Raw genomic sequence first — 21,053 nt, 5'->3', positions numbered from 1 at the left:
TCCTGGCTGTCCTGGAACTAATTCTTACCAGGCTGGCCTCACACTCACAGAGATCTGCCTGCCCCTGCCTCCCTAGTGTTGGGATTAAAGGTGTGCACCACCACTGTCCAGGGTATATACAAGTGTCTTAATAGCTAATTGTTTCCTGTGAATGCAGACGCTAACATAATGTTAGCCATATATCCACACTACATAGTAGTTATTAGCAGCTCCTCCACTGAATTGTACATCTACAGATTTGAAACCTTATAATTTAAAATATAAACAGGCATTTATCAATTATAAATACAGATTTATTTTTTATGGCTACCTGAGGGAGACCACAAAGTATTAATAATATTTTAAAGTTACTTTTTTTGTGCATGCCAAAAATTGAGCATCCAAAGTGCACACATACCCATATTTACTCTTTTCTCTAGGAGCTGAGAGTGAAGCCAAGGTTTTGTACCACCTGCTGGGCCCACACAACTAGACATTGTACTTCACAGTTCATTTTTTAAGATCATAGGGAGTCCTTTAGAAATAGAGTCTCAGTCTGTTGCTGAGGCTGGTATTTAAGGCACTACATGGTTTTCTGCCATGTCATGTCCATAGCATGTCATAAGTCCTGCCAACTTATGACAGCCTCCTACCTCAGAGCCTCAAGTGTGAGGATTCCAACCCTAATTCTCCATTCTGCTTCTTTGTAATTTTTGAGAATGTGTCTCACGGAGCTCAGGCTGGCTTCACACTCCAGGCTCTTACGTGCCTCAATTATAAATATATGCCGGTATATCAGGCTCAGCTTCCTTCTTTATTTTTTTTAAGGAAAATTCTTACTGTGTAGCTTAAGACAATCTTGAATTGATTATTCTCCACCCCCAGTTGCTTGAGTTACAGATTTGTTCTTCCCTATTAGGCTTATATTACTTCTATTAATGGTTAGAAAAAGTAAATCTAAGTCATTTCAACAGTTTAAAACCTTAATTTCAGGAGACAGAAAGATAGCTCAGAAGTTAAGAGGACTGACTGCGCTTAAAGAGGACCCAAAGTCAGTCCTCAGGACCAACTTGGAAGTTTGCAACTGTCTATTATTCCAGTTGCAGGGGGTCAGACATTCTCACTGAGACAGACATACAGGCAAAATACCAATTCACACAAAATAAAATATAAATCACATTAAAAATAGTTAATTCCCAGGAAGGTCTTTTCTTTAATTTCTTTATTATGTATACAGTGTTCTGCCTGCATGTATGCCTGCAGGCCAGAAGAGGGCACCAGATCTTATTACAAATGGTTGTGAGCCACCATGTGGTTGCTGGGAATTGAACTCAGGACCTCTGAGCCATCTCTCCAGTCCTCCTAGGAAGTTTTTATACTGTTTTCTTCTGGTAAAAGACTACTTTACTTAGAATAAGATTATGAACTTATTAACTGCTTTAGCAATAAATGATAAAGAGTACCATGAATTTTAACCAAGCAAACATGTATTTAAAAACAAGCAACAGCAGTATCAAGACCTAGGATATTTTGAGAATTAGAAGAAGCGACTAGAAAATAGATAAAGAAAAATTACTTCGACAATCAGTATTTAATGCAGGGCACATGGACAGATTCAGTTCATGAAACATGAGTACACAAAGTCCTCCATGACTGGATACAGAGGGGCAGCATTTAAAAAAATCTTTTATGATAAAGCAATCTGACAAAGAATACTAATAGTTCAATATAATTTCTACCCAGATGCAGCAGCATTTAATATCCCTGCTTGCTGGATTTTATTGTATATTGGAATAACTCCCTTATGTGGTGGCATTTGTCCCTTTTTAGTTCCCTCCTCCACTTCCTCCCTCGCTTTCTTTTGTTGCAGGTCCACCCAGAACTGCCTGCCTTGGACCCCACCAGGCACAGTAACCACCAGCTCAACACATTTACTCTCAATACTTCAGTCAGCATTTCCATTTCTGAGTCTTGCTTAACAAACCGTAGAACCGTTAACATAAAACTCCGACAAAATAAACAAAAAGTGAAGATTGTTTCTATACATCCTAAACCCCGTAATGATTTTTAAAGCAACTGTGAGAGAGACATGTGAAATGAAAACGCATGCAACATCAATAAAACCCTAAAATCCATTGCAGATTAACAAAAAGAATCACCTGCAATTTGACAATGAAGGTAAAATATTCAGAGTTTAAAGGGGATTTTATTGGATATTAAACCCAAGACTATTCCGAAAGTTCTCCTTTTCCTGCATATTAGAACCAGCATCGTGGAGTTGAAGACTGGGGAAGGATGGCTTCAGGAATTTGAACTCATTAGTCCCAGTACCTCCGGTCAGACATACCTCATACTGGTAGCTCTGGGACAGAGTCCCCGTGCCGCTGATGTCCACCAGATGGCCAGGAAAGTGTCCCTCCCGCACAGAGTAGTCACCCAGAGTGGACGCCCTGGCCCTCCTGCACATCCTCACCCCCACGAACAGAAGCACAGACAAGAGAAAGAGTGAAGACACCGACGCCAAGGCGATAACCAGGTACAGCGTGAGAGCATCCTCGTCCTGTGTGGGGTCGCGCGCCACCTCAGGCAGCGGCAGGAAGGGCTGAGAGAAGCCATCCACCAGCAGCACCTGCAGAGTGACACTGGCAGACCGCGGAGGATCGCCATTGTCCTTGACCACCAGCAGCAGCCTGTGCTTGGGTGCATCGCGCTCACTCAGCAGCCTGGAGGTGCGCACCTCGCCATTGTGAGCCCACACGCTGAACAGTCCGGGCTCCGTGGCCTTCAGCAGCTGGAACGACAACCAGGCGTTCTGGCCAGAGTCACTGTCCACAGCCACCACCTTGGTGACCAGGTAGCCAGGTTCGGCCGCCCTGGGCAGCAACTCTGTGAAGGGCGCAGAGGCGTTCTGCAGCGGGTAGAGCACGAAGGGCGCATTGTCGTTGGCATCCAGCACCTGGACCCGCACCAGCGCCTGGCTGCTGAGCGCGGGCGAGCCTTGGTCTGTGGCGCTCACTTGAAACTCGAAGGTCTTCAGGACCTCGTAGTCCAGCGCTCTGAGCGCGAACAGCTGCCCATTGTCGGCATTGATGGAGATGAGCGAGGAGAGATCCAGCTGTGGGTCGTGGGTGGGCAGCAGCGAGTAGGTGATGTGGGCATTGGAGCCTGAGTCTGAGTCTGTGGCGCTGATGGTGCCTATGTGCAGGGCGGGGCTGTTGTTCTCCTCAACAAAGAGTGTGTAGGAGGTTTGTGTGAAGGCGGGGGCGTTGTCGTTGACATCAGAGACCTGCACTGTTATGGTGTGCTGGGTTGTGAGCCTGGGTGTGCCCAGGTCGGTGACTGTGATGGTGATGTTGTACTCAGATCTGCTCTCTCTGTCCAGTGCTTTTTCAGAAAGGAGAGTGAAAAAGTTCTTGAAGGTGGGTTTCAGGATAAATGGAAGGTCGTCCTGAATAGAGCAAAGGATTCTTCCATTGTCCCCAGAATCTTGATCTCGGACACTGAAAAGAGCGACCAGGGTCTCTGAAGCATTCTCTGGAACTGTCTTTGTAATCGATGATATGGTCACTTCCGGTGCGTTGTCGTTTATATCCGATACTTTAACTAAAAGAGTGCATTTTGCTGAAAGACCTCCACCATCTGTTGCTTGAATATTTACAGAGTAGGATTGTATTACTTCAAAATCCAGTAATGATCTCAAGTTGACTTCCCCAGATGTTGGGTTGATTTTAAAGGTTTTTCTAATGCCTTCTGATGCATGCAAAAAGGAATATGATATTTTTCCATAATTTCCTATATCTAAATCTGTAGCAGTGATAGCAATAATACTGGAACCAACGGGCGTGTCCTCTGGGACCTGCACCTCATAGAAACTCTGAGCAAACTCAGGAGCATTGTCATTGATGTCCATAACCTTTATGAGAACCGATGTTGTCCCAGACCTGGGTGGAGACCCACCATCCAGGGCTGTAAGTGTCAGTCTAAGCTCAGATTCCTCCTCATGATCCAAAGCTCTGTCTAGAACCAGCTCCGGATACATCTTTCCATCACCACTGTCATGAATTTTAACATAGAAATGAGAATTGGGGCTAATGGTGTAGTCCTGGAGACCGTTGCTTCCTACGTCCAGATCTTGTGCGTTCTCAATTAAAAACGTGGCTCCGATCATTGTACTTTCTGATATTTTAATAGATATTTCCTTGTCCAGGAATGTGGGGGAGTGATCATTTATATCCCTGACATGCAGCTCAGCTCGATAAAACTGTAAAGGGTTTTCCAGTACCACCTGAAAAGGCAGCACGCAGGGCTGGGAGGAGCCACACAGCTCTTCCCGGTCCAGTCTCTCACTCACCAGCATATCTCCGGTCAGCAAATTAAGGTGTAAACGCTTTTTATTATCATCTGACACTACTCTGGCCTCCCTGGAGGACAGCTCCGCTACTCCCAGCCCCAGATCCTTTGCCAGGTTAGCCACAAAAGAGCCAATTTCTGTTTCCTCTGCTACAGAATAGTGCAAAGATTCAGTACTTGCCCTAGACAATCCCAGCAAAACAAAGAAAACCAAGACTTGCCTTTTCTGCAGAATCATCATCCTTCTGGTTCCCATAGTTCCTTCAGGCAATCTCTTTTGTTGCAAAAATTAAATTTGGTTCCAATTTTGATAGAGGAATTTCCGATTTTTCTATTGAAAATCCCTTGGCAGCTCTGTCGGTAAAGCTCCTGAAACACCTCCCTTCTCAACGGGATTGACTGTTCCCTGGTCCTCTGAATAGTGGAGCCCACAGGGCTATGCACTGTTTCGTCTTATCCTATAGCGCCACCAAGTGTCTCTGTGAAGTTTTTCATTTAATATTTATCTTCTAAAATTTTGTGAATATATCTATGTAGATTATTTAAAAGCGAATTTCACACAGACTATTTTTATCTTTAAATATTCATTAACTATTTCTAATTAGCAAGGTCTTTTACAAACATAATTACAGTATCGTTATCATAATCGATGTATTTAGGCATAATTTTTGGTTATAACTTATAACTCAGTCTGTTTGGCCTCTTCCAATTTTCTACAAAATGTCTCTTGTTGTTGGCCTGTTTGGATTATAACTGAAACAAAGTCCATATTTTCCATGAAATCATTAGTTCTTAGAATGTTCAGTTAAAAAAGACCCACTAAAGTGCCCCAAATAAATAAATGATAATTATTTCAAGGCAATCCTTTAGTGGTTACAAATATTTGCCTCCTCTCTGGTAAATAATTGTTGGTGTGAGTCCATAATATAATTGGTAACATCACTACATTTTACACACACACACACACACACACACACACACACACACGAATCTGGAAAAATACAGAGCATACTACTTTTGTTAGTAATTAACTTAGTTTAAGTCATGGGAGTATTAGACTTCTTAACTTTACACTTAAAATAGCAGGGTGTATGTAGTGGTGCATGCGATTAATCCCAGTACTCCAGAGGCAGGGTCAAGGGGATCTGTAAGAGTTTGAGGTTAGTCTGGTCTACATAGTGAGCTCCATGCCAGAGAAAGCTATGCAGGGAGAGATTGTCTGAAAACACACACACACACACACACACACACACACACACACACACAAAGATATAATGCACATAAGATGATCTTTTTTATAGAACTTGATGGCTAGAAGAATTGATAAGCTAATAATTAAGATATAACAACTCATAGGTAAAGAATAGTAGAAGCATCTAGAAAAGACAAGTAACTATGACCTAGGAGATGGATACTATTTAGGAACATAGATTCTGGATCCAAGATGTCAACATTAGAATCCTGGTACTGTCACTACCTACCTACAGACTTGTACAAACTGTGTACCTTTGTTTCCCTACCTATTAAAAATAGGATGCTGATAGCTTTACGCCCCAGGATCATTACCATAGAAACTAATGAGTTGGCATTTTAAAGAAACCACAAAGAACTAACAACTAAATGTTAAGAGGATAATTAAAATATAGGGAGGCCACTCAGTAGTGGTGTGAGTGTGTGGTAGCTTATTGAGACTCTGGTTCAATCTCTCACTCTAAAGCAGTAAGATTGTAAAAATAAAATAAATCACAACATAACCTCAAACATTTTATTTGTATGGAGTATGTAAGGCTTTCCCTTTTTATTAGGCATTGGGAATTATAAGTAATCTAGGGATAATTTAAAGTATATAAGTGGGTGTGTGTAGGTCACGGACAAGGGCTACTCTTATTGGAAACCAATAGGCACTTGTCAATTTTGTTAGACACAGAACACTATAACCTATGTTCACTTACAGAGAAGAAGGAAAATAAGTAACTTCTTCAAAACAAAAAAGATCTAGATTCAACATAATTCTCTGAAAGGTAAACAGAATTTCAAGGAAGTTAGGAAGAGTGGAACATACTCTCAAGTCAAGAAAAAAGTAAGCATTAAAATTGTCTATTGTATTTAAGGCAGAATTTGTGGACTACCCTGCTAGGTGTCTATTAAAACACCACTCTTTCACATGCACTCACTTGTGTGGTACGGTGGCTTGGATGGGAATGCCTGCCAAGACTCTTATGTTGAACACGTCTCCAGCTGGTGAAGACCAGACAATAGCTAAAGAGCTGGGGCCTGGCTGACCATGGTTTTGATTAAATAGTACACTGGACCAGGAAATGGAGGCCAGATTGCCAGTTAAAAAGATGGTAGCAGTCCTTATAAGTTTAAATGCCCTAATAACACAAGTCCTTTACTTCCAGTACTTCTTGCCAATCAGAAATTAAACTGTGAATTGGCTTTTATTGTTGAGATTTTTCAAGAAAATTCATTTTTAGAGGTTGTATTTTTTTTTACAGGTCTTTCTAATCAACTTTCCGCCGTTGGCTATGGGAAAAGTTTCTTGATTACTTATAATTTATAGGAGTCATCTATTACAAAATTGACCAGCACGGCTTGATTTGAATGCACCGTGTTAAATTTAACTATAACAGAAATATTTGAAGATTGAGAAAAAAATTTGGCTTTAGCAAAACATTTTAGAAGATTGATTGGTTACTCATATACAAGCATGAGAGCTCCAGAAAGTTTGGTAACTCTCCACCAGAGCAAGGAAACACAGAATTCCACCCAGAAATATGGAGATATTGATGCTTATGTACCTGGAAAAGCTTGACAAAAGGTCAGTACCTAGACCACCTGTTTTGTCTGTAGGGTTCTTTTGCCTTGGCGGTTTGAATTTCTCTTCACAATTTCATCATCATGGATAAGAAAAGATCCAGCTTGCTTGGAATCCTAGGTTTCTAGAGCCATTCTCTATTCTTCCACTTGGATCGCACCATTTAAAGTTTACAGTTTATATTTTCAGAATTGTGCAGCTCTTACAATTATTTCTAATTTTAAATGCTTCATTACCCCCCATATAAATTGCACCCAGTTAGTCTCCGCTCCTACACATTCCCCCAACCTTAGACAACCATCAAAACACTTTCTGTCTCCATAGATTTGTTTGTTCTCATTATTTTGTATAAAAAATTATAGAATAAGTGATTTTTAAAAATAACAGTTTTTTTCATTCAGCATAATATTTTTGAGAGAGCACTACACCATAACCAGTAGACTGCCAAAGAACATAAAAATTAACACCATATTTTTGAGATTTCCTATTTTGATGTGCTGACTAGTTAATGTCAACTTGACACAGGCTAGAGTCATTGGAGAAAAGGGAGCCTCAGTTGAGAAAATGGTTGCTTAAGATAGGTCTGTAGACAAGCCTATAGAGAATTTTATCAATTAGTGATTGAAGTGGTAGGGCCCAGCCCATTGAGGGTAGGGCCACTTTTGGGCTGGTGATCCTGGATTCTATAAGAAAGCATGTTGAACAAGCTTTGGAGAGAAACCCAAAGTGTTGTGGGATATTTGAACACTGTGTGAAGATGCATTGCTATGATTTGTGTAATAAAAAGCTGAATGATAAACAGTTAGGTACAAGGTACAGGCAGAAGAACTCTGGCCCAAGAGAGAACTTTGGGAAGAAGAAAGGCAGAGTCGCTAGCCAGAGACAGAGAGGAAACAGGAGGTGTAAAATGGAAGAGAGGTAATGTCAGGTGGCAGACGCAGATTATTATAAATAGGTTAATTTACATGATAAGAGCTAGTTGAGATAAGCCTAAGCTAAAAGCCACGCTTTCATAATTAATAATAAGTTTCCTTGTCATTATGCCTGGGCTGTCAGTCCTGATGAGAAAGAACTACTACAAACCAGTAAGCAGCACTCCTCCACAGCCTCTGTTCCAGCTCCTGCCCTGACTTCAGTGATGAACAGTGATGAGGAAGAAAAGCCGTATAAACCCTTTCTTCCCTAAGCTGCTTTGGTCATAGTGTTTCATCACAGCAATAATGACCCTAAACTGAGACACTGTTTATCATATTTCACTCATTTTATTGCTCATTAAAATAATTTCCTTATATGGAAATGTCACATTTGGCTTATCTGTTTATCAGTTGATACCTATTTGGGTTGCTTCATTTTTTTTAGTATTATGTTCAACACTAATTATATTATGGACATTTGTTCATAAGTGGTTTTGCATAGATAGATATATGTTATTTCTTTTAGATAAGTATATAGGAATTGAATTTCTGAGGAATAGAATGTTTATATATTTAATATTTTGAAGAACTGATAAGCTGCTTTCCAAAACAATGTATCATTTTTTAAATTTACAGCACCACTATTCCATTTTCCCCACATTCTGTCAGCACTCATTATAGTCTTGTCTGGCTTTTTCCCTATAGCCACTTTGGCACCCATGAAGTAACTATTTTCAGTATTTTTACTTATGTAATATGTGTATCTTGTCTGGCATGCTATAATTTTTTTTTTGGTTTTTTGAGACAGGGTATCTCTGTAGCTTTGGTGCCTGTCCTGGAACTAGCTCTTGTAGGCCAGGCTGGCCTCGAACTCCCAGAGATCTGCCTGCCTCTGCCTCCCGAGTGCTGGGATTAAAGGCGTGCGCCACCACCGCCCGGCTATGCTATAATGTTTTAAGTGATCCTCCAACTCTCTCCACTCAGTACCATAATGACAGGAGGTTATCTTAACACTTGATTTGATTTACTGCTCTTCAGCAAGTTCTTGCTGTAAAGGAGCTTTCATTTAAAGGCGAGAGAGCACGCTTCAACTTCTACTTCCCAAAGTAGGAACTTAAATTTAACTAGTCTGTATCCACATTTTGACTGGATGCAAAGATTACATAGTTCAATGGACTGATAATGAAATGACTAGCTTCCAAAAAGGATAAACACTGGGTTGTCTTAGATTTTGGAGGGATTTTAATGAACTAAAATTAGTTAACTAATATACAGTGTTAAATATCTTCACGAGGAAGTTGACTCTAGTCTATGGGACTGGAGGCATCATTACTTAGTTCTTCCCCCATTCTTACCGTCATGCCTTACTGTCTTTCTCTTCCATGATGACCCGTTTTCTCACTGCATCTTCCTAACAGACTACTTTAGGCTTTTTGGAAAACTTCATCTCCCAACCTTTACATTTTTTCCTGTAATGTTATCCGACCATTAATGGCAAGAACATTATAGGCTGGTCCTTCTCAACACAGTATAAAACTCCCTTCTGTGTTGGTTGAATTTAATTTTTTTAAAAATTAGAACCTAAATAGTAATCTCTTGAAACTACACATATATAACATTTTTATACATCCAAAGAAAGTGGTCACCAAACTTTTGGCTGATACTCCTCAGTAGAGTTTGCGACCTACTTGGTGTCTTGTGACCATATCAGAAAGTTTAAGCGATAGAATAATACAGGAAATTTCAAGCTCACAAATAGACTAAGTACAGAGCACAAAATATTTCTTTCTTCTAGGTTTGAATGTTGGAAAATTCACGCAACATAACTTTACATGTGAATCAGTACTCAGCAATGCTTGTTTATTTCAGGAAGAAAATAATCAAAATTATATATTATCTCACAAGCTCTTTTCTTACTATCTAAACTACTGTTTGGGTGCCTGTGTACACCTGACTTATATTCTGACCTTGTGACATTAGTAAGACATTAGTAAAATGTCTGATATTCCAGGATTCTGTAAGTGGCCACAGTATTCATGCGCCTCCCCAGTCACCTTCCTGAACGCATACGGCAGAGTTATTAAGAAGATCATCACTGTCCCCGCTTGTTTATTCTGTGCTGTCATTTATCTGGGAACCTATCACTGAGCCATCCCCAGACCCACTATGGGCTCCTTTTCAATGGGCCTAATGGTTGGATCACAGTATAGATTTTCCAATATAGCAATATACCGAACAGTAACAAACCTTCAAACATGATCTCTAAACCAGGATGGTTTTAAAATAAACTTACTTGAAAATAGTATCCACAATAGTAAGCCTCAAGAAAAAGCACAAAAAGAGAGTCAAGGAAAGATAATGCCTGAAGGTTTCAACTACTTCTGAAGTGGTCTGTTTATTTCATCAAAGCAAAGCGGAGGTGAAAGTGCAGCGGGGAAAGACAGATGGAGTGGTTTTGTGGGGTTTAAGGAAGTAAATTCTTTTACCAGTTAGGATATCCTACAGAACAGGCCACAGTTTAAACATTACCATCTTATTACAAGCACTGATATAAAATGAAGACAGGAAGGGACATAACTAAATGCAAACACTAGGAGATTTGAAGATCATGCAAACTGGGAGAAATACATATTGTTTTGGGATAGTAATAAAATGAAATATAGCATTAGCTGCTGTCACTAAATAACCCCAAACTATTGCGTAAAGTAGGACTTTCCTCCATGTCTTTCCTAGGGAACTGGAGTGGTAGGTTGGGAGAAACTGGCTTCAGGAATTTGAACTCATTTGTGCCAGTACCTCCCATTAGACATACCTCATACTGGTAGCTCTGTGACAAGGTCCCCGCCCCACTGATATCCACCAGGTGGCCAGGAAAGTGTCCATCAGGCACAGAACGACCACCCAGAGAGGCCGCCCTGGCCCTTCTGCACAGCCTCACCCCCACAAACAGCAGCACAGATAAGAGGAAGACCGAAGACACGGACGCTAAGGCAATGACCAGGTACAACGTGAGTGCGTCCTCATCTTGGGCGGGGTCGCGCACCACCTCAGGCAGAGGCAGGAAGGGCTGAGAGAAGCCATCCACCAGCAGCACATGCAGAGTGACACTGGCAGACCGCGGAGGATCGCCATTGTCCTTGACCACCAGCAGCAGCCTGTGCTTGGGTGCATCGCGCTCACTCAGCAGCCTGGAGGTGCGCACCTCGCCATTGTGAGCCCACACGCTGAACAGTCCGGGTTCCGTGGCCTTGAGCAGCTGGAATGACAACCAGGCGTTCTGGCCAGAGTCACTGTCCACAGCCACCACCTTGGTGACCAGATATCCTGGCTCTGCCGCCCTGGGCAGCAACTCTGTGAAGGGCGCAGAGGCGTTCTGCAGCGGGTAGAGCACGAAGGGCGCATTGTCGTTGGCGTCCAGCACCAGCACGCGCACCAGCGCCTGGCTACTGAGCGCGGGCGAGCCTTGGTCTGTGGCGCCCACGTGGAACTCGAAGGTCTTCAGAGCCTCATAGTCCAGTGCCCTGAGAGCGAACAGCTGCCCATTGTCGGCATTGATGGAGATGAGAGAGGAGAGATCCAGCTGTGGGTCGTGGGTGGGCAGCAGCGAGTAGGTGATGTGGGCATTGGAGCCTGAGTCTGAGTCTGTGGCGCTGATGGTGCCTATGTGCAGGGCGGGGCTGTTGTTCTCTTGGACAAACAGGGTATAGGAGCTTTGTGTGAAGGCGGGGGCGTTGTCGTTGACATCAGAGACCTGCACTGTTATGGTGTGCTGAGTTGTGAGCCTGGGTGTGCCCATGTCGCTGACTGTGATGGTGATGTTGTACTCAGCTCTGCTCTCTCTGTCCAGCGCTCCCTCCGTTTCTAAGTGGTAGTAATTTTCAATTGATGACTCTAGGACAAACGGGAGGTCCTCTGGAATAGAACAGACCATTCTGCTGTTCTCTCCTGAGTCCTTGTCTTGGATACTAAAAACCATAACTAATGTCTCTGGGGTATTTTCTGGGATTGGACTGGTAAATGATGACACAGAAATTTCCGGAGAATTATCATTCACATCCATCACCTGAATTCTTACTGTAGATTTCCCAAAAAGTCCTCCTCGATCCGTAGCTTTAATGATTATTGAGTAGGATTCGGTTGTTTCAAAGTCCAAATAGCCTATTAAGCTTATTTCTCCAGAGTTTTTATTGATTGCAAATGTCTTTTGAATATCCTCTGATGCATGAGAAAAGGCATAGGATACTTCACCATTAATTCCTGAGTCTAGATCCCAAGCCGATGCAGTGATAACCAGTGAGCCAAGGATGCTATCCTCTGGAATCTTCACTTCATAGAACATATGCTCAAACTCGGGGGAGTTGTCATTAGTATCTATGACTTCCACTCGAACCAAGGCAGTCCCAGACCTGGGCGGAGTCCCACCATCCAAAGCAGTGAGGATGAGACTGAGCTCCGGCTGCTCCTCATAATCCAGTGCCTTGTCCAAAACTAACTCTGGGTATTTCCTGCCATCAGGATTAACTCTCATCGTAATGTGGAAATGAGAGCTCTGACTTATCACATAGTTCTTCACAGCATTGGTTCCTACATCTAAATCTGTTGCACTTTCTAGTAGAAACACAGCACCAACGGGGCTATTCTCCGGGATTTCTAGAACCATTTCCTTTTCCAGGAATATGGGGGAATTGTCATTGATATCCCTTACCTGCAGCTCAACTTGCAAAATCTGTAAGGGATTTTTCATTAACACCTGGAAATGCAGCACGCAGGGCTCGGTGGAGCCGCACAGCTCCTCTCTGTCTAGCGGTTCGCTCAGGAGCAAATCTCCTGTATTTATGTTCAATTGCAAAGGCAGTCTGTTATCCTTAGAGACCACTTGAGCTCCCCGTGAAGACAGCTCACCCACCTCGAGCCCCAGGTCTTTTACCAAATTGCCTACCAAGGCCCCACTCAGCGTCTCCTCCACCACTGAAAGTCTCCCAGGCTCAGCGTGTGCATGAGACATTCCCAGCAAAACAAAGAGAAGCAGGACTTGCCTTGTCTGCAGATGGCTTCCTCCTCTGTTCTCCATCGCCCCTTTCCAGCAGGCTTCTGAAGGAATCGCTTCTGCTCCACCACACAGCTCTGTAAGATGCACCCCTTGATCTGTCCACAGAATCCTTAGAATCCGAAGGATAAACGGTTTCTAGGTAGCACCTTCACGACTTGCTCTTTCTTCCCAGTTTTCCGTGCTCAGTGGGGCTGAGGGTCCGTAGCATTTAATGTAATTTTTTTTTTCTGTAACATTATCCTGCAGCGCCACCATGTGTCTTCTCAGGTTTTCACAGTTAGATGAATGCTACTTAAATTCCATTTACATCGAATGTCCCCCAGAGACAAATAGTTATTGTTTATGTGGTCACTAGTAAGTATATTTTTCATTAGTGTTCTCTGTAATTTATGATGATGTTACTATTTGTTTTAAAGCATGTGTTAAGTATCTCAGGAATATAACATTGTTAAATTTAACTCATCCCTTCCCACTAGGCCTTCCTTAGTTAGAAAGGAAAAGCAAAAGTGTCCAATGAGAAGTGTTAGAGGTAATCTTGGTTTATGAAACTGGATTAGTCAGGAGATGGTACACATTAAGAAACATATTATTTAAATTCATAGTTTTGTTTCATTTTCTTGCAAGTGACAAAAATTCAGTAAGTGGTTCACAAATGTGGTGTTTTATGTAAAGTATACTCTTACTCCTAACACTGATCTCCCACAGGTCCCCAAGATATTCTGCTGACATAGAAGTTCAGGGGCAAAAAAAAGAAATTTGCTTTCCTAAAGAGAGTGAAAATTTAACAGCAGATGACACCATAATGCCATGTTCTGGCTAATGAAGCACTCACTACACAGTTACTCAAATACAGCATCATAGGGAGAGCTTTTAGTCACAGAGCTTGAATACTTACTCTTTTATTGTTTAGACCCAAATAGTATCATCTCTAAAACTAGGGAATATCACTAACTGAAATAATGCTTGTGCTAAAGGAGGAAACTGTTGGGAACAGATGCTAGACTGTTGGGAACAGATGCTAGACGTTCATCAGCGATGTCCACTGTTGAAAGTTGCAAAAGTGCCCAGCAATGGATGAAATAGTTGTAGTTGAGAAATACTGTTTGAATTGAATTTTTAAGAATTTAAGTTCTATATATAGCTGAAAAAGAAAATGAAACAACACAAAAGATAGAAACCGAAAGGTAGGTGTGCTGGCGATATGCAGTTATTCTTCTGCCTTTGAAATACCCATCAAGTGGACAGGGAAGTCGCAGTTTAGAGAACTCACAAAACTAATGTGCACACGTGAATTTAAAGACAGAAAACAGATGGGAGAAGCTTACTACAAAGTTCCAGGAAATGGCTAAAAGTCCATCACTGGAGTTAGGGCAAATGGCAGGTTTGTCTCTCATAACACCATTCACATTCTAGATTTAGAAAAACTGGAAGTTTAAAGTTAATCATGAGATGAACAATTTATTATTTGAAGGTGTATTTACAGTAGTGTTGAATTCTCTGTTCGCTGTGTCTACAGAGATAGCAAAGTCACTCAAGGTAAAGAATGGATACTTGATTCAGAGAGATCAGCAAACTTTCTCTAGCCTTTGACACATAAGTACTGCTGAACAAAAGTATGAAATTAAACTAAAGGAAAGGAGAACTTGAGAGTTTGAGTGGTGAGATTTCAAGTCTCTTCTGAAGCGATGCTCTCAGGCTGTGGGAAACAAGGTCTATTGCAGACACATGATCCCACACCACAGGCAGTCCAGAAGGCTAAGCTGGAAAGCAGGAGAGCACAAATTCTTACACTTACCAATGTCGTGGGTCTGCCTACATAATACCTGTGGTCCCAATACTCAGGAGGAAGAGTCACAACGATTGCACATTTTAAGCTACCCTGTACTATTAGTTGAGACCCTGCTCCAAGAGTTAAAAAGAAAACAGAAAAGATTAGGGGACTTAAATGTCCCATACAAACTATATAATTTTGGTAAATTTCTTTAACTTCTCTGACACATTCTTAATTTTTAAAATGACTATAAAGCATTAATAATGCTGTTCAAGTATATCTTTGGGATATATTCTAAGAGGGCAAATTACAGATAAAAACATTATATTTCCAATGAATACTGTTTTAAAAATTTAGCAGAACCAAAAAATGTTCTATAAGTGTTTATATGCCAAAAGGAAAGCTTACATACAAAGATCAAATGATTAGATGAGCAGTGAAGGAAAGTAGAGCCAGAGGCAAATGGGAAATAGAAAGGGTTTTACAGAACCAGTCCAGTTGGTCAAATATTCAATCAAAATTTTTAGAAAATACAGGAAAGAAATTATAGCAAAATAAAATGAAATTTTCTCTGAACTAAGAGTCTGAACTCTGACAGAGTATATCCTTGTGAAAATGTTAACAAGTAGTTTCTGCTATGGTATTTTCAGACTACTGAGGGTAGGTTTTCCAATGCTCCCAGAATGAATGGAAAAAAAATATTGCAGAAAATGAGATACTCTTTAGAATGGAATTTTCCTTATGAAAAGTGCATCTACACAATTAAGAAAAAGAAAAGTATTGTAAGTAGCCCGCTTGTTTGTTCCCAACTGCTGAGCCCCAAAATAATCACACAGAAACTATATTATTTGTAATAGAGTTTGGCCAATAGCTTAAGCTTATTTCTGGCTAACTCATATCTTAAATTATCCAATCTCCATTCATCTGTGTATCACAACAAGGCTTTGGCTTACCTAGTAAAGTTCTAGTGTTTGTCTCCTGCCGGGCTAAATGGCTTCTCACTGACTCTGCCTTCTTTCTCCCAGCATTCAGTTTAGTTTTCCCCACCTAGATAAGTTCTGCCTTCCTACAGGCCAAAGCAGTTCTTCTATTCATTAACCAATAAAAGCAACACATAGCCAAAAGGATCTCCCACACCAGAAAAGTCCTTTTTAATTCTGAGAGAGAAAATTTCAAATTGTAATTTTATACCCAAACAAACTATCAATCAAATGAAAAGATTGCTGCACTATGTAAAGTACCAAAAGTTGTTTTTATAAAACTACCTCTGCATCTGTATTAATGAAACTGGGTTCCAACAAAGTAAGAAAGTAAACTGAGAAATGATATTGGGCTCCATAAAAGGTGGGCAGTGTGCGGCAAATATTAAAAGCATGACATCCTCTCCACTATTGCTAGGGGTCTTAGCTCGAGTCATCTTGTGGAGAGGCTGCCTGAACTGGCCCATCTTCTGTAATCAGATTGGTGACTACCCTAACTGTCATCAGAGAGCCTTTATCCAGGAACTCATGGAAGCAGACACAGAGATCCACAGCCAAGCACCAGGCCAAACTCTGGGTGTCCTCCTGAAGAAAGGGAGGAGGAATTGTATAAGCCAGGGAAGGTCAAGGTCACGACAGAGGAACTCACAGAGACAGATGACCTGTGCTAGTTGGAGAACATGGACTCTGGACCAACTGTTAGGGAGCTTGCATAGGACCAACCTAGGCCCTCTGCATGTGTGTGACAGTTATGTAGCTTGATCTGTTTGTAAGACTCCTAGCAGTGAGATCAGGACCTGTCTCTGGTGCTTAGCTGGCTTTTGGGGACTTGTTTGCCATACTGGATTACTTTGCCCAGCCTTAATGCAGGGGAAGGAGCTCGGTCCTCCCTCAACTTGAGGTGCCAGGCTTTGTTAATGCCCATGGGAGGCCTGCCCTTTTCTCAATGGAAAAGGAGTGAATGGGGAGCAGAATAGATGGGAGTCAGGGGAAGGGAATGGGGGAAAAGAGGGAGGGGAACTGCAGTTGTTAGGTAAAAAAAATGAAAAAAGTTATAAATCAAAAAAACCAGGACAGCCATTTGGTAAACACTCTAAATGAAGAAAAACTATGAATAAAAGATCTATAGGAAACAAACAGAATTTTTTTGTATATGGTGTTTGAATATTTGAAGGGAAAAAGTTAATATTCAAGAGGACTATGATGTGAAAAATCAGTAGAAAGAAGGAAGGGTACAGCTTATGGTAACCACTTCTTTATTTGCTCACTTAGCCTGGAATGAGAGGGGCAGAAAATCACTAGCAGTAAATGGAAATTTAGCCAAATCTAAGGGCAGCTATCAGGTCTGGGAAAGATGTTTTCAAGAAAGGAAATATAATGATACTGCACTACTAAGTGTACATAAGAGACCCAGCTAGATGGACATTAATATTAGTTTTATTTCAGAGATGGTACTCATCTAGTAGTCTTGGTTTTGATCCATAGAAGCCCACAGAAACAAAACTGGCAACACTTTCTGAGAATTATACCAGGAAACGAGGAGAAAGGAAATACACACCTTTTGTGTGTGTGTCTATTAATGGGAAATAAGAACTGTAAACCCTTTTGTAACGAGTGGGTAACACATAAAAGTTGGCTATCAAGATAAAGTCGTCTAAACACATCACCTGGAAGCAGATTACACTTGAAGAACTGTGTAGAAAGGGGCTGGAGATCAAAATTATTTTTCTATAACCTTTAATTTATCTCGATTTCTAAACTGGACAGTTCTTTAAGTATCAATATAAAATGAAAAGTATGTTTCCAACAGTCCATAAATATTACCACACAGAAATGTGTTCAAATTTATGTTGATTTTCATGCAGATTATTACACTGTATTTTATTATATGACACAATCTGTTTTATATGACAGCAAGCATGAACACCAGAAAGAGCTCTTGAGGAAGGAGAGAAAGGGTAATGAAATAGCTGTGACAGAAAGCAGAATGGGGGACCTGCAGGGAGAAGGAAGGGAACCAGGGGAACAGCAGAAGTTAGGAATGAATGAAACCTCTGTTTGCGGAAGTCATGCTGAAACCCATTAAATAGTATGCTAGCATGGGAATCATCAGAATATTCAAAATCATAAACAATGGGGAAGGAGCAAGGAGGTTATAAAAAACAAAATGTGTGACATAGATGCATGAAATTGTCAAAGTCAAAGAGTTAAAATACTAGACTTTTAAAAAATGACTAGCTAGAGGTAGAACTCAATGGCAGAGCACTTGCTTAGCATGCAAAACACTTGGATTAGTGATTAGCAAGAAAAGAAAATAAAAGAAAACAATAAAACCCCCAAATCTCAATTTTCTGTAATGAGAAATAACATCAAATTATTGTGAGCTATGAAAGAACCAAATCTAAAACTTAAAGTGGTACATAGTCTATTAAAAGTAATCACTACTGTAAAAACATTGGAAGAATGTAAACGTGACCTACTTGGAAGTTGAAAATGAAGTTGTGTTGTCTTGAGTTGCAACTACTGCACAACTAAACTAGCATTCATATGGCTGTACCATACATTAAATGGATGAAACATACTCAAAAGTAGAGACATCAAAATATGGGCTTTTCTTCACCATTGCTCTGGGAGCCATGAGCATGAACATCGGGATGTATTATTGGTTTCAGGAACTTGAAATCATTGGTATCAGAAGAGCCTCCCATCAGGCACACATCATATTGGTAGCTTTGGGACAGGGTGCCCATGCCGCTGAAATCCACCAGGTGGCCAGGAAAATGTACCTCCGGCACTGAGCAGGCCCTCAGCGAGGATGTCCTGGCCCTCCTGCACAGTCTTACCCCCACAAACAGCAGCACAGATAAGAGGAAGACCGAAGACACAGATGCCAAGGCAATGACCAGGTATAGCGTGAGCGCATCCTCATCTTGGGCAGGGTCGCGCGCCACCTCAGGCAGAGGCAGGTAGGGCTGAGAGAAGCCATCCACCAGCAGCACCTGCAGAGTGACACTGGCAGACCGCGGAGGATCGCCATTGTCCTTGACCAGCAGCAGCAGCCTGTGCTTGGGCGCATCGCGCTCACTCAGCAGCCTGGAGGTGCGCACCTCGCCATTGTGAGCCCACACGCTGAACAGTCCGGGCTCCGTGGCCTTGAGCAGCTGGAATGACAGCCAGGCATTCTGGCCAGAGTCGCGGTCCACAGCCACCACCTTGGTGACCAGGTAGCCAGGCTCTGCCGCCCTAGGCAGCAGCTCTGTGAAGGGAGCAGAGGCGTTCTGCAGAGGGTAGAGCACAAAGGGCGCATTGTCGTTGGCGTCCAGCACCAGCACGCGCACCAGCGCCTGGCTGCTGAGCGCGGGCGAGCCTTGGTCTGTGGCGCCCACGCGAAACTCAAAGGTCTTTAGGGCCTCGTAGTCCAGCGCCCTGAGCGCGAACAGCTGCCCATTGTCGGCATTGATGGAGATGAGCGAGGATAGGTCCAGCTGTAGGTCTTGGGTGGACAGCAGCGAGTAGGTGATGTGGGCATTGGAGCCTGAGTCTGAGTCTGTGGCGCTGATGGTGCCTATGTGCAGGGCGGGGCTGTTGTTCTCCTGGACCAACAGGGTGTAGGAGCTTTGTGTGAAGGCGGGGGCGTTGTCGTTGACATCAGAGACCTGCACTGTTATGGTGTGCTGGGTCATGAGCCTGGGTGTGCCCATGTCCGTGACTGTGACAGTGATGTTGTATTGTGATCTGGTCTCTCTATCCAGAGCTCCTTCTGTCATTAGGATGTAAAAATTGTCTACAGAAGGTCTTAGAAGGAAAGGCAGATTTTCTTGAATGTAGCAAACGGTCTTTCCATTTTCTCCAGAGTCTCTGTCGTTGATCCTAAAAACTGCCAGCACGGTTTCGGGAGAGTTCTCAACAACTTCGTTGACTAGTGATGATATGATCAGTTCTGGGGAGTTGTCATTGATGTCTAAAACATGAACTAAAACCGTACATCTAGCAGAAAGGCCTCCACCATCAACTGCCTGTATATTTAACTTATAGGACTTTACTAACTCATAATCAAGCAAGGCTTTGAGCACAATTTCCCCCGAGAAAGGGTTGATTTGAAAGGTTGCTCGAATATCTTCGGAAGCATCAAAAAACGAATAGGATATTTCTGCATTGACTCCTGAGTCCACATCTTCTGCAGAGACTTTAACAAGAGGAAGTTCTACGGGGCTATTTTCTGGAGCCTGGGTTTGATAAAGTTCCTGGGAAAACTGCGGGGCATTATCATTGATGTCCAAGACCAGAATACGTACAGTGGCTGTTCCTGACCTGGGCGGAGACCCGCCGTCAAATGCGGTGAGTATTAAACTGAACTCCCGCTCTTCTTCCCAATCTAGAGGTTTTTCTAGCACCAGCTCTGGGTATATCACCCCTTCGTCGCTGTCATGAATTGTAATATGAAAAGGCGAGTTGGGGCTGATGGTGTAGTTTTGGATGCCATTGCGTCCTGCATCTGAGTCTAGTGCTCTTTGTAATCGAAATGCTGCTCCTACGGCTGTGCTTTCTGGTATTTTTAAAATCATCTCTTTGTCCTGAAAGGCGGGTGAGTGATCATTTATATCCACGATTCTCAGCTCAGCCCGGTAAATCTGAAAGGGGTTATCCATTAAAATTTGGAAATAGAGTATGCAGGGCTCTGTGGAGCCACACAGCTTCTCCCGGTCCAGTTTCTCATTTGTGAGCAAATCTCCAGTGTGAAAATCCAGGAGCAAACGCTGTTTGTTATCATCAGAAACCACCCTAGTTCTCTTTGCAGCCAGCGCTTCCACCCCTAGCCCCAGTTCCTTTGCCAGATTCGCCACAAAGGATCCCCTTTCTGTTTCCTCGGTTACAGAATAACGTGCAAACTCAGAGCCTGCCCAACACAGTTCCCAGAACAGAAAGAGAAATAATAGCACTTGCCTTTGTCTGGGGAAGCGTGACCCTCTGGCTGCCATTGTTTCTTCTTTACCCACTACAGGTCCCAGCCACAGCTCTCAGCAGTCATAAACCTCAGACGTTCCACTTAGATGGAAGTATCTAGGATATTTTCTTTCTTCCTCAGTCTTGAGGAGCCTCAGCTTTTGTCTCAGTGGTCAGGATTTTCCTTTTTTGTCTTGTGACTTCGGGTGCAGCCTCAATTAAATTTTCCTTGCGTCTCTTTAGCCTG

General features: G+C 42.3%; 3 protein-coding genes across 3 annotated transcripts in view; all 3 read right to left on the bottom strand.

Moving 5' to 3' along the window:
- The window catches only part of LOC121442999 (protocadherin beta-18-like), a 51,711-nt gene extending 30,870 nt beyond the window's left edge, over positions 1-20,841 (bottom strand). The window contains exon 1 of the mRNA XM_041644668.1: positions 18,343-20,841. Within this exon, the coding sequence (XP_041500602.1) occupies positions 18,460-20,841 (2,382 nt within the window). The 3' untranslated portion in view covers positions 18,343-18,459. The remainder of the gene's footprint in view (positions 1-18,342) is intronic.
- On the bottom strand, positions 1,365-4,684 carry LOC121442989 (protocadherin beta-14-like). The gene has a single exon (XM_041644656.1). It carries the CDS (start codon positions 4,583-4,585, stop codon positions 2,186-2,188), a length of 2,400 nt encoding a protein of 799 aa, XP_041500590.1. The 5' UTR covers positions 4,586-4,684; the 3' UTR covers positions 1,365-2,185.
- LOC121442986 (protocadherin beta-11-like) lies at positions 10,410-13,277 on the bottom strand. The gene has a single exon (XM_041644653.1). It carries the CDS (start codon positions 13,130-13,132, stop codon positions 10,727-10,729), a length of 2,406 nt encoding a protein of 801 aa, XP_041500587.1. The 5' UTR covers positions 13,133-13,277; the 3' UTR covers positions 10,410-10,726.
- Positions 20,842-21,053: the final 212 nt, after the last annotated feature.

This window comes from Microtus oregoni, unplaced genomic scaffold, assembly GCF_018167655.1.
Source record: "Microtus oregoni isolate MIOR12 unplaced genomic scaffold, Mior012 000098F_ref0000018, whole genome shotgun sequence".
NCBI lineage: Eukaryota > Metazoa > Chordata > Mammalia > Rodentia > Cricetidae > Microtus > Microtus oregoni.
This window is presented reverse-complemented; position numbering and strand designations above follow the sequence as displayed.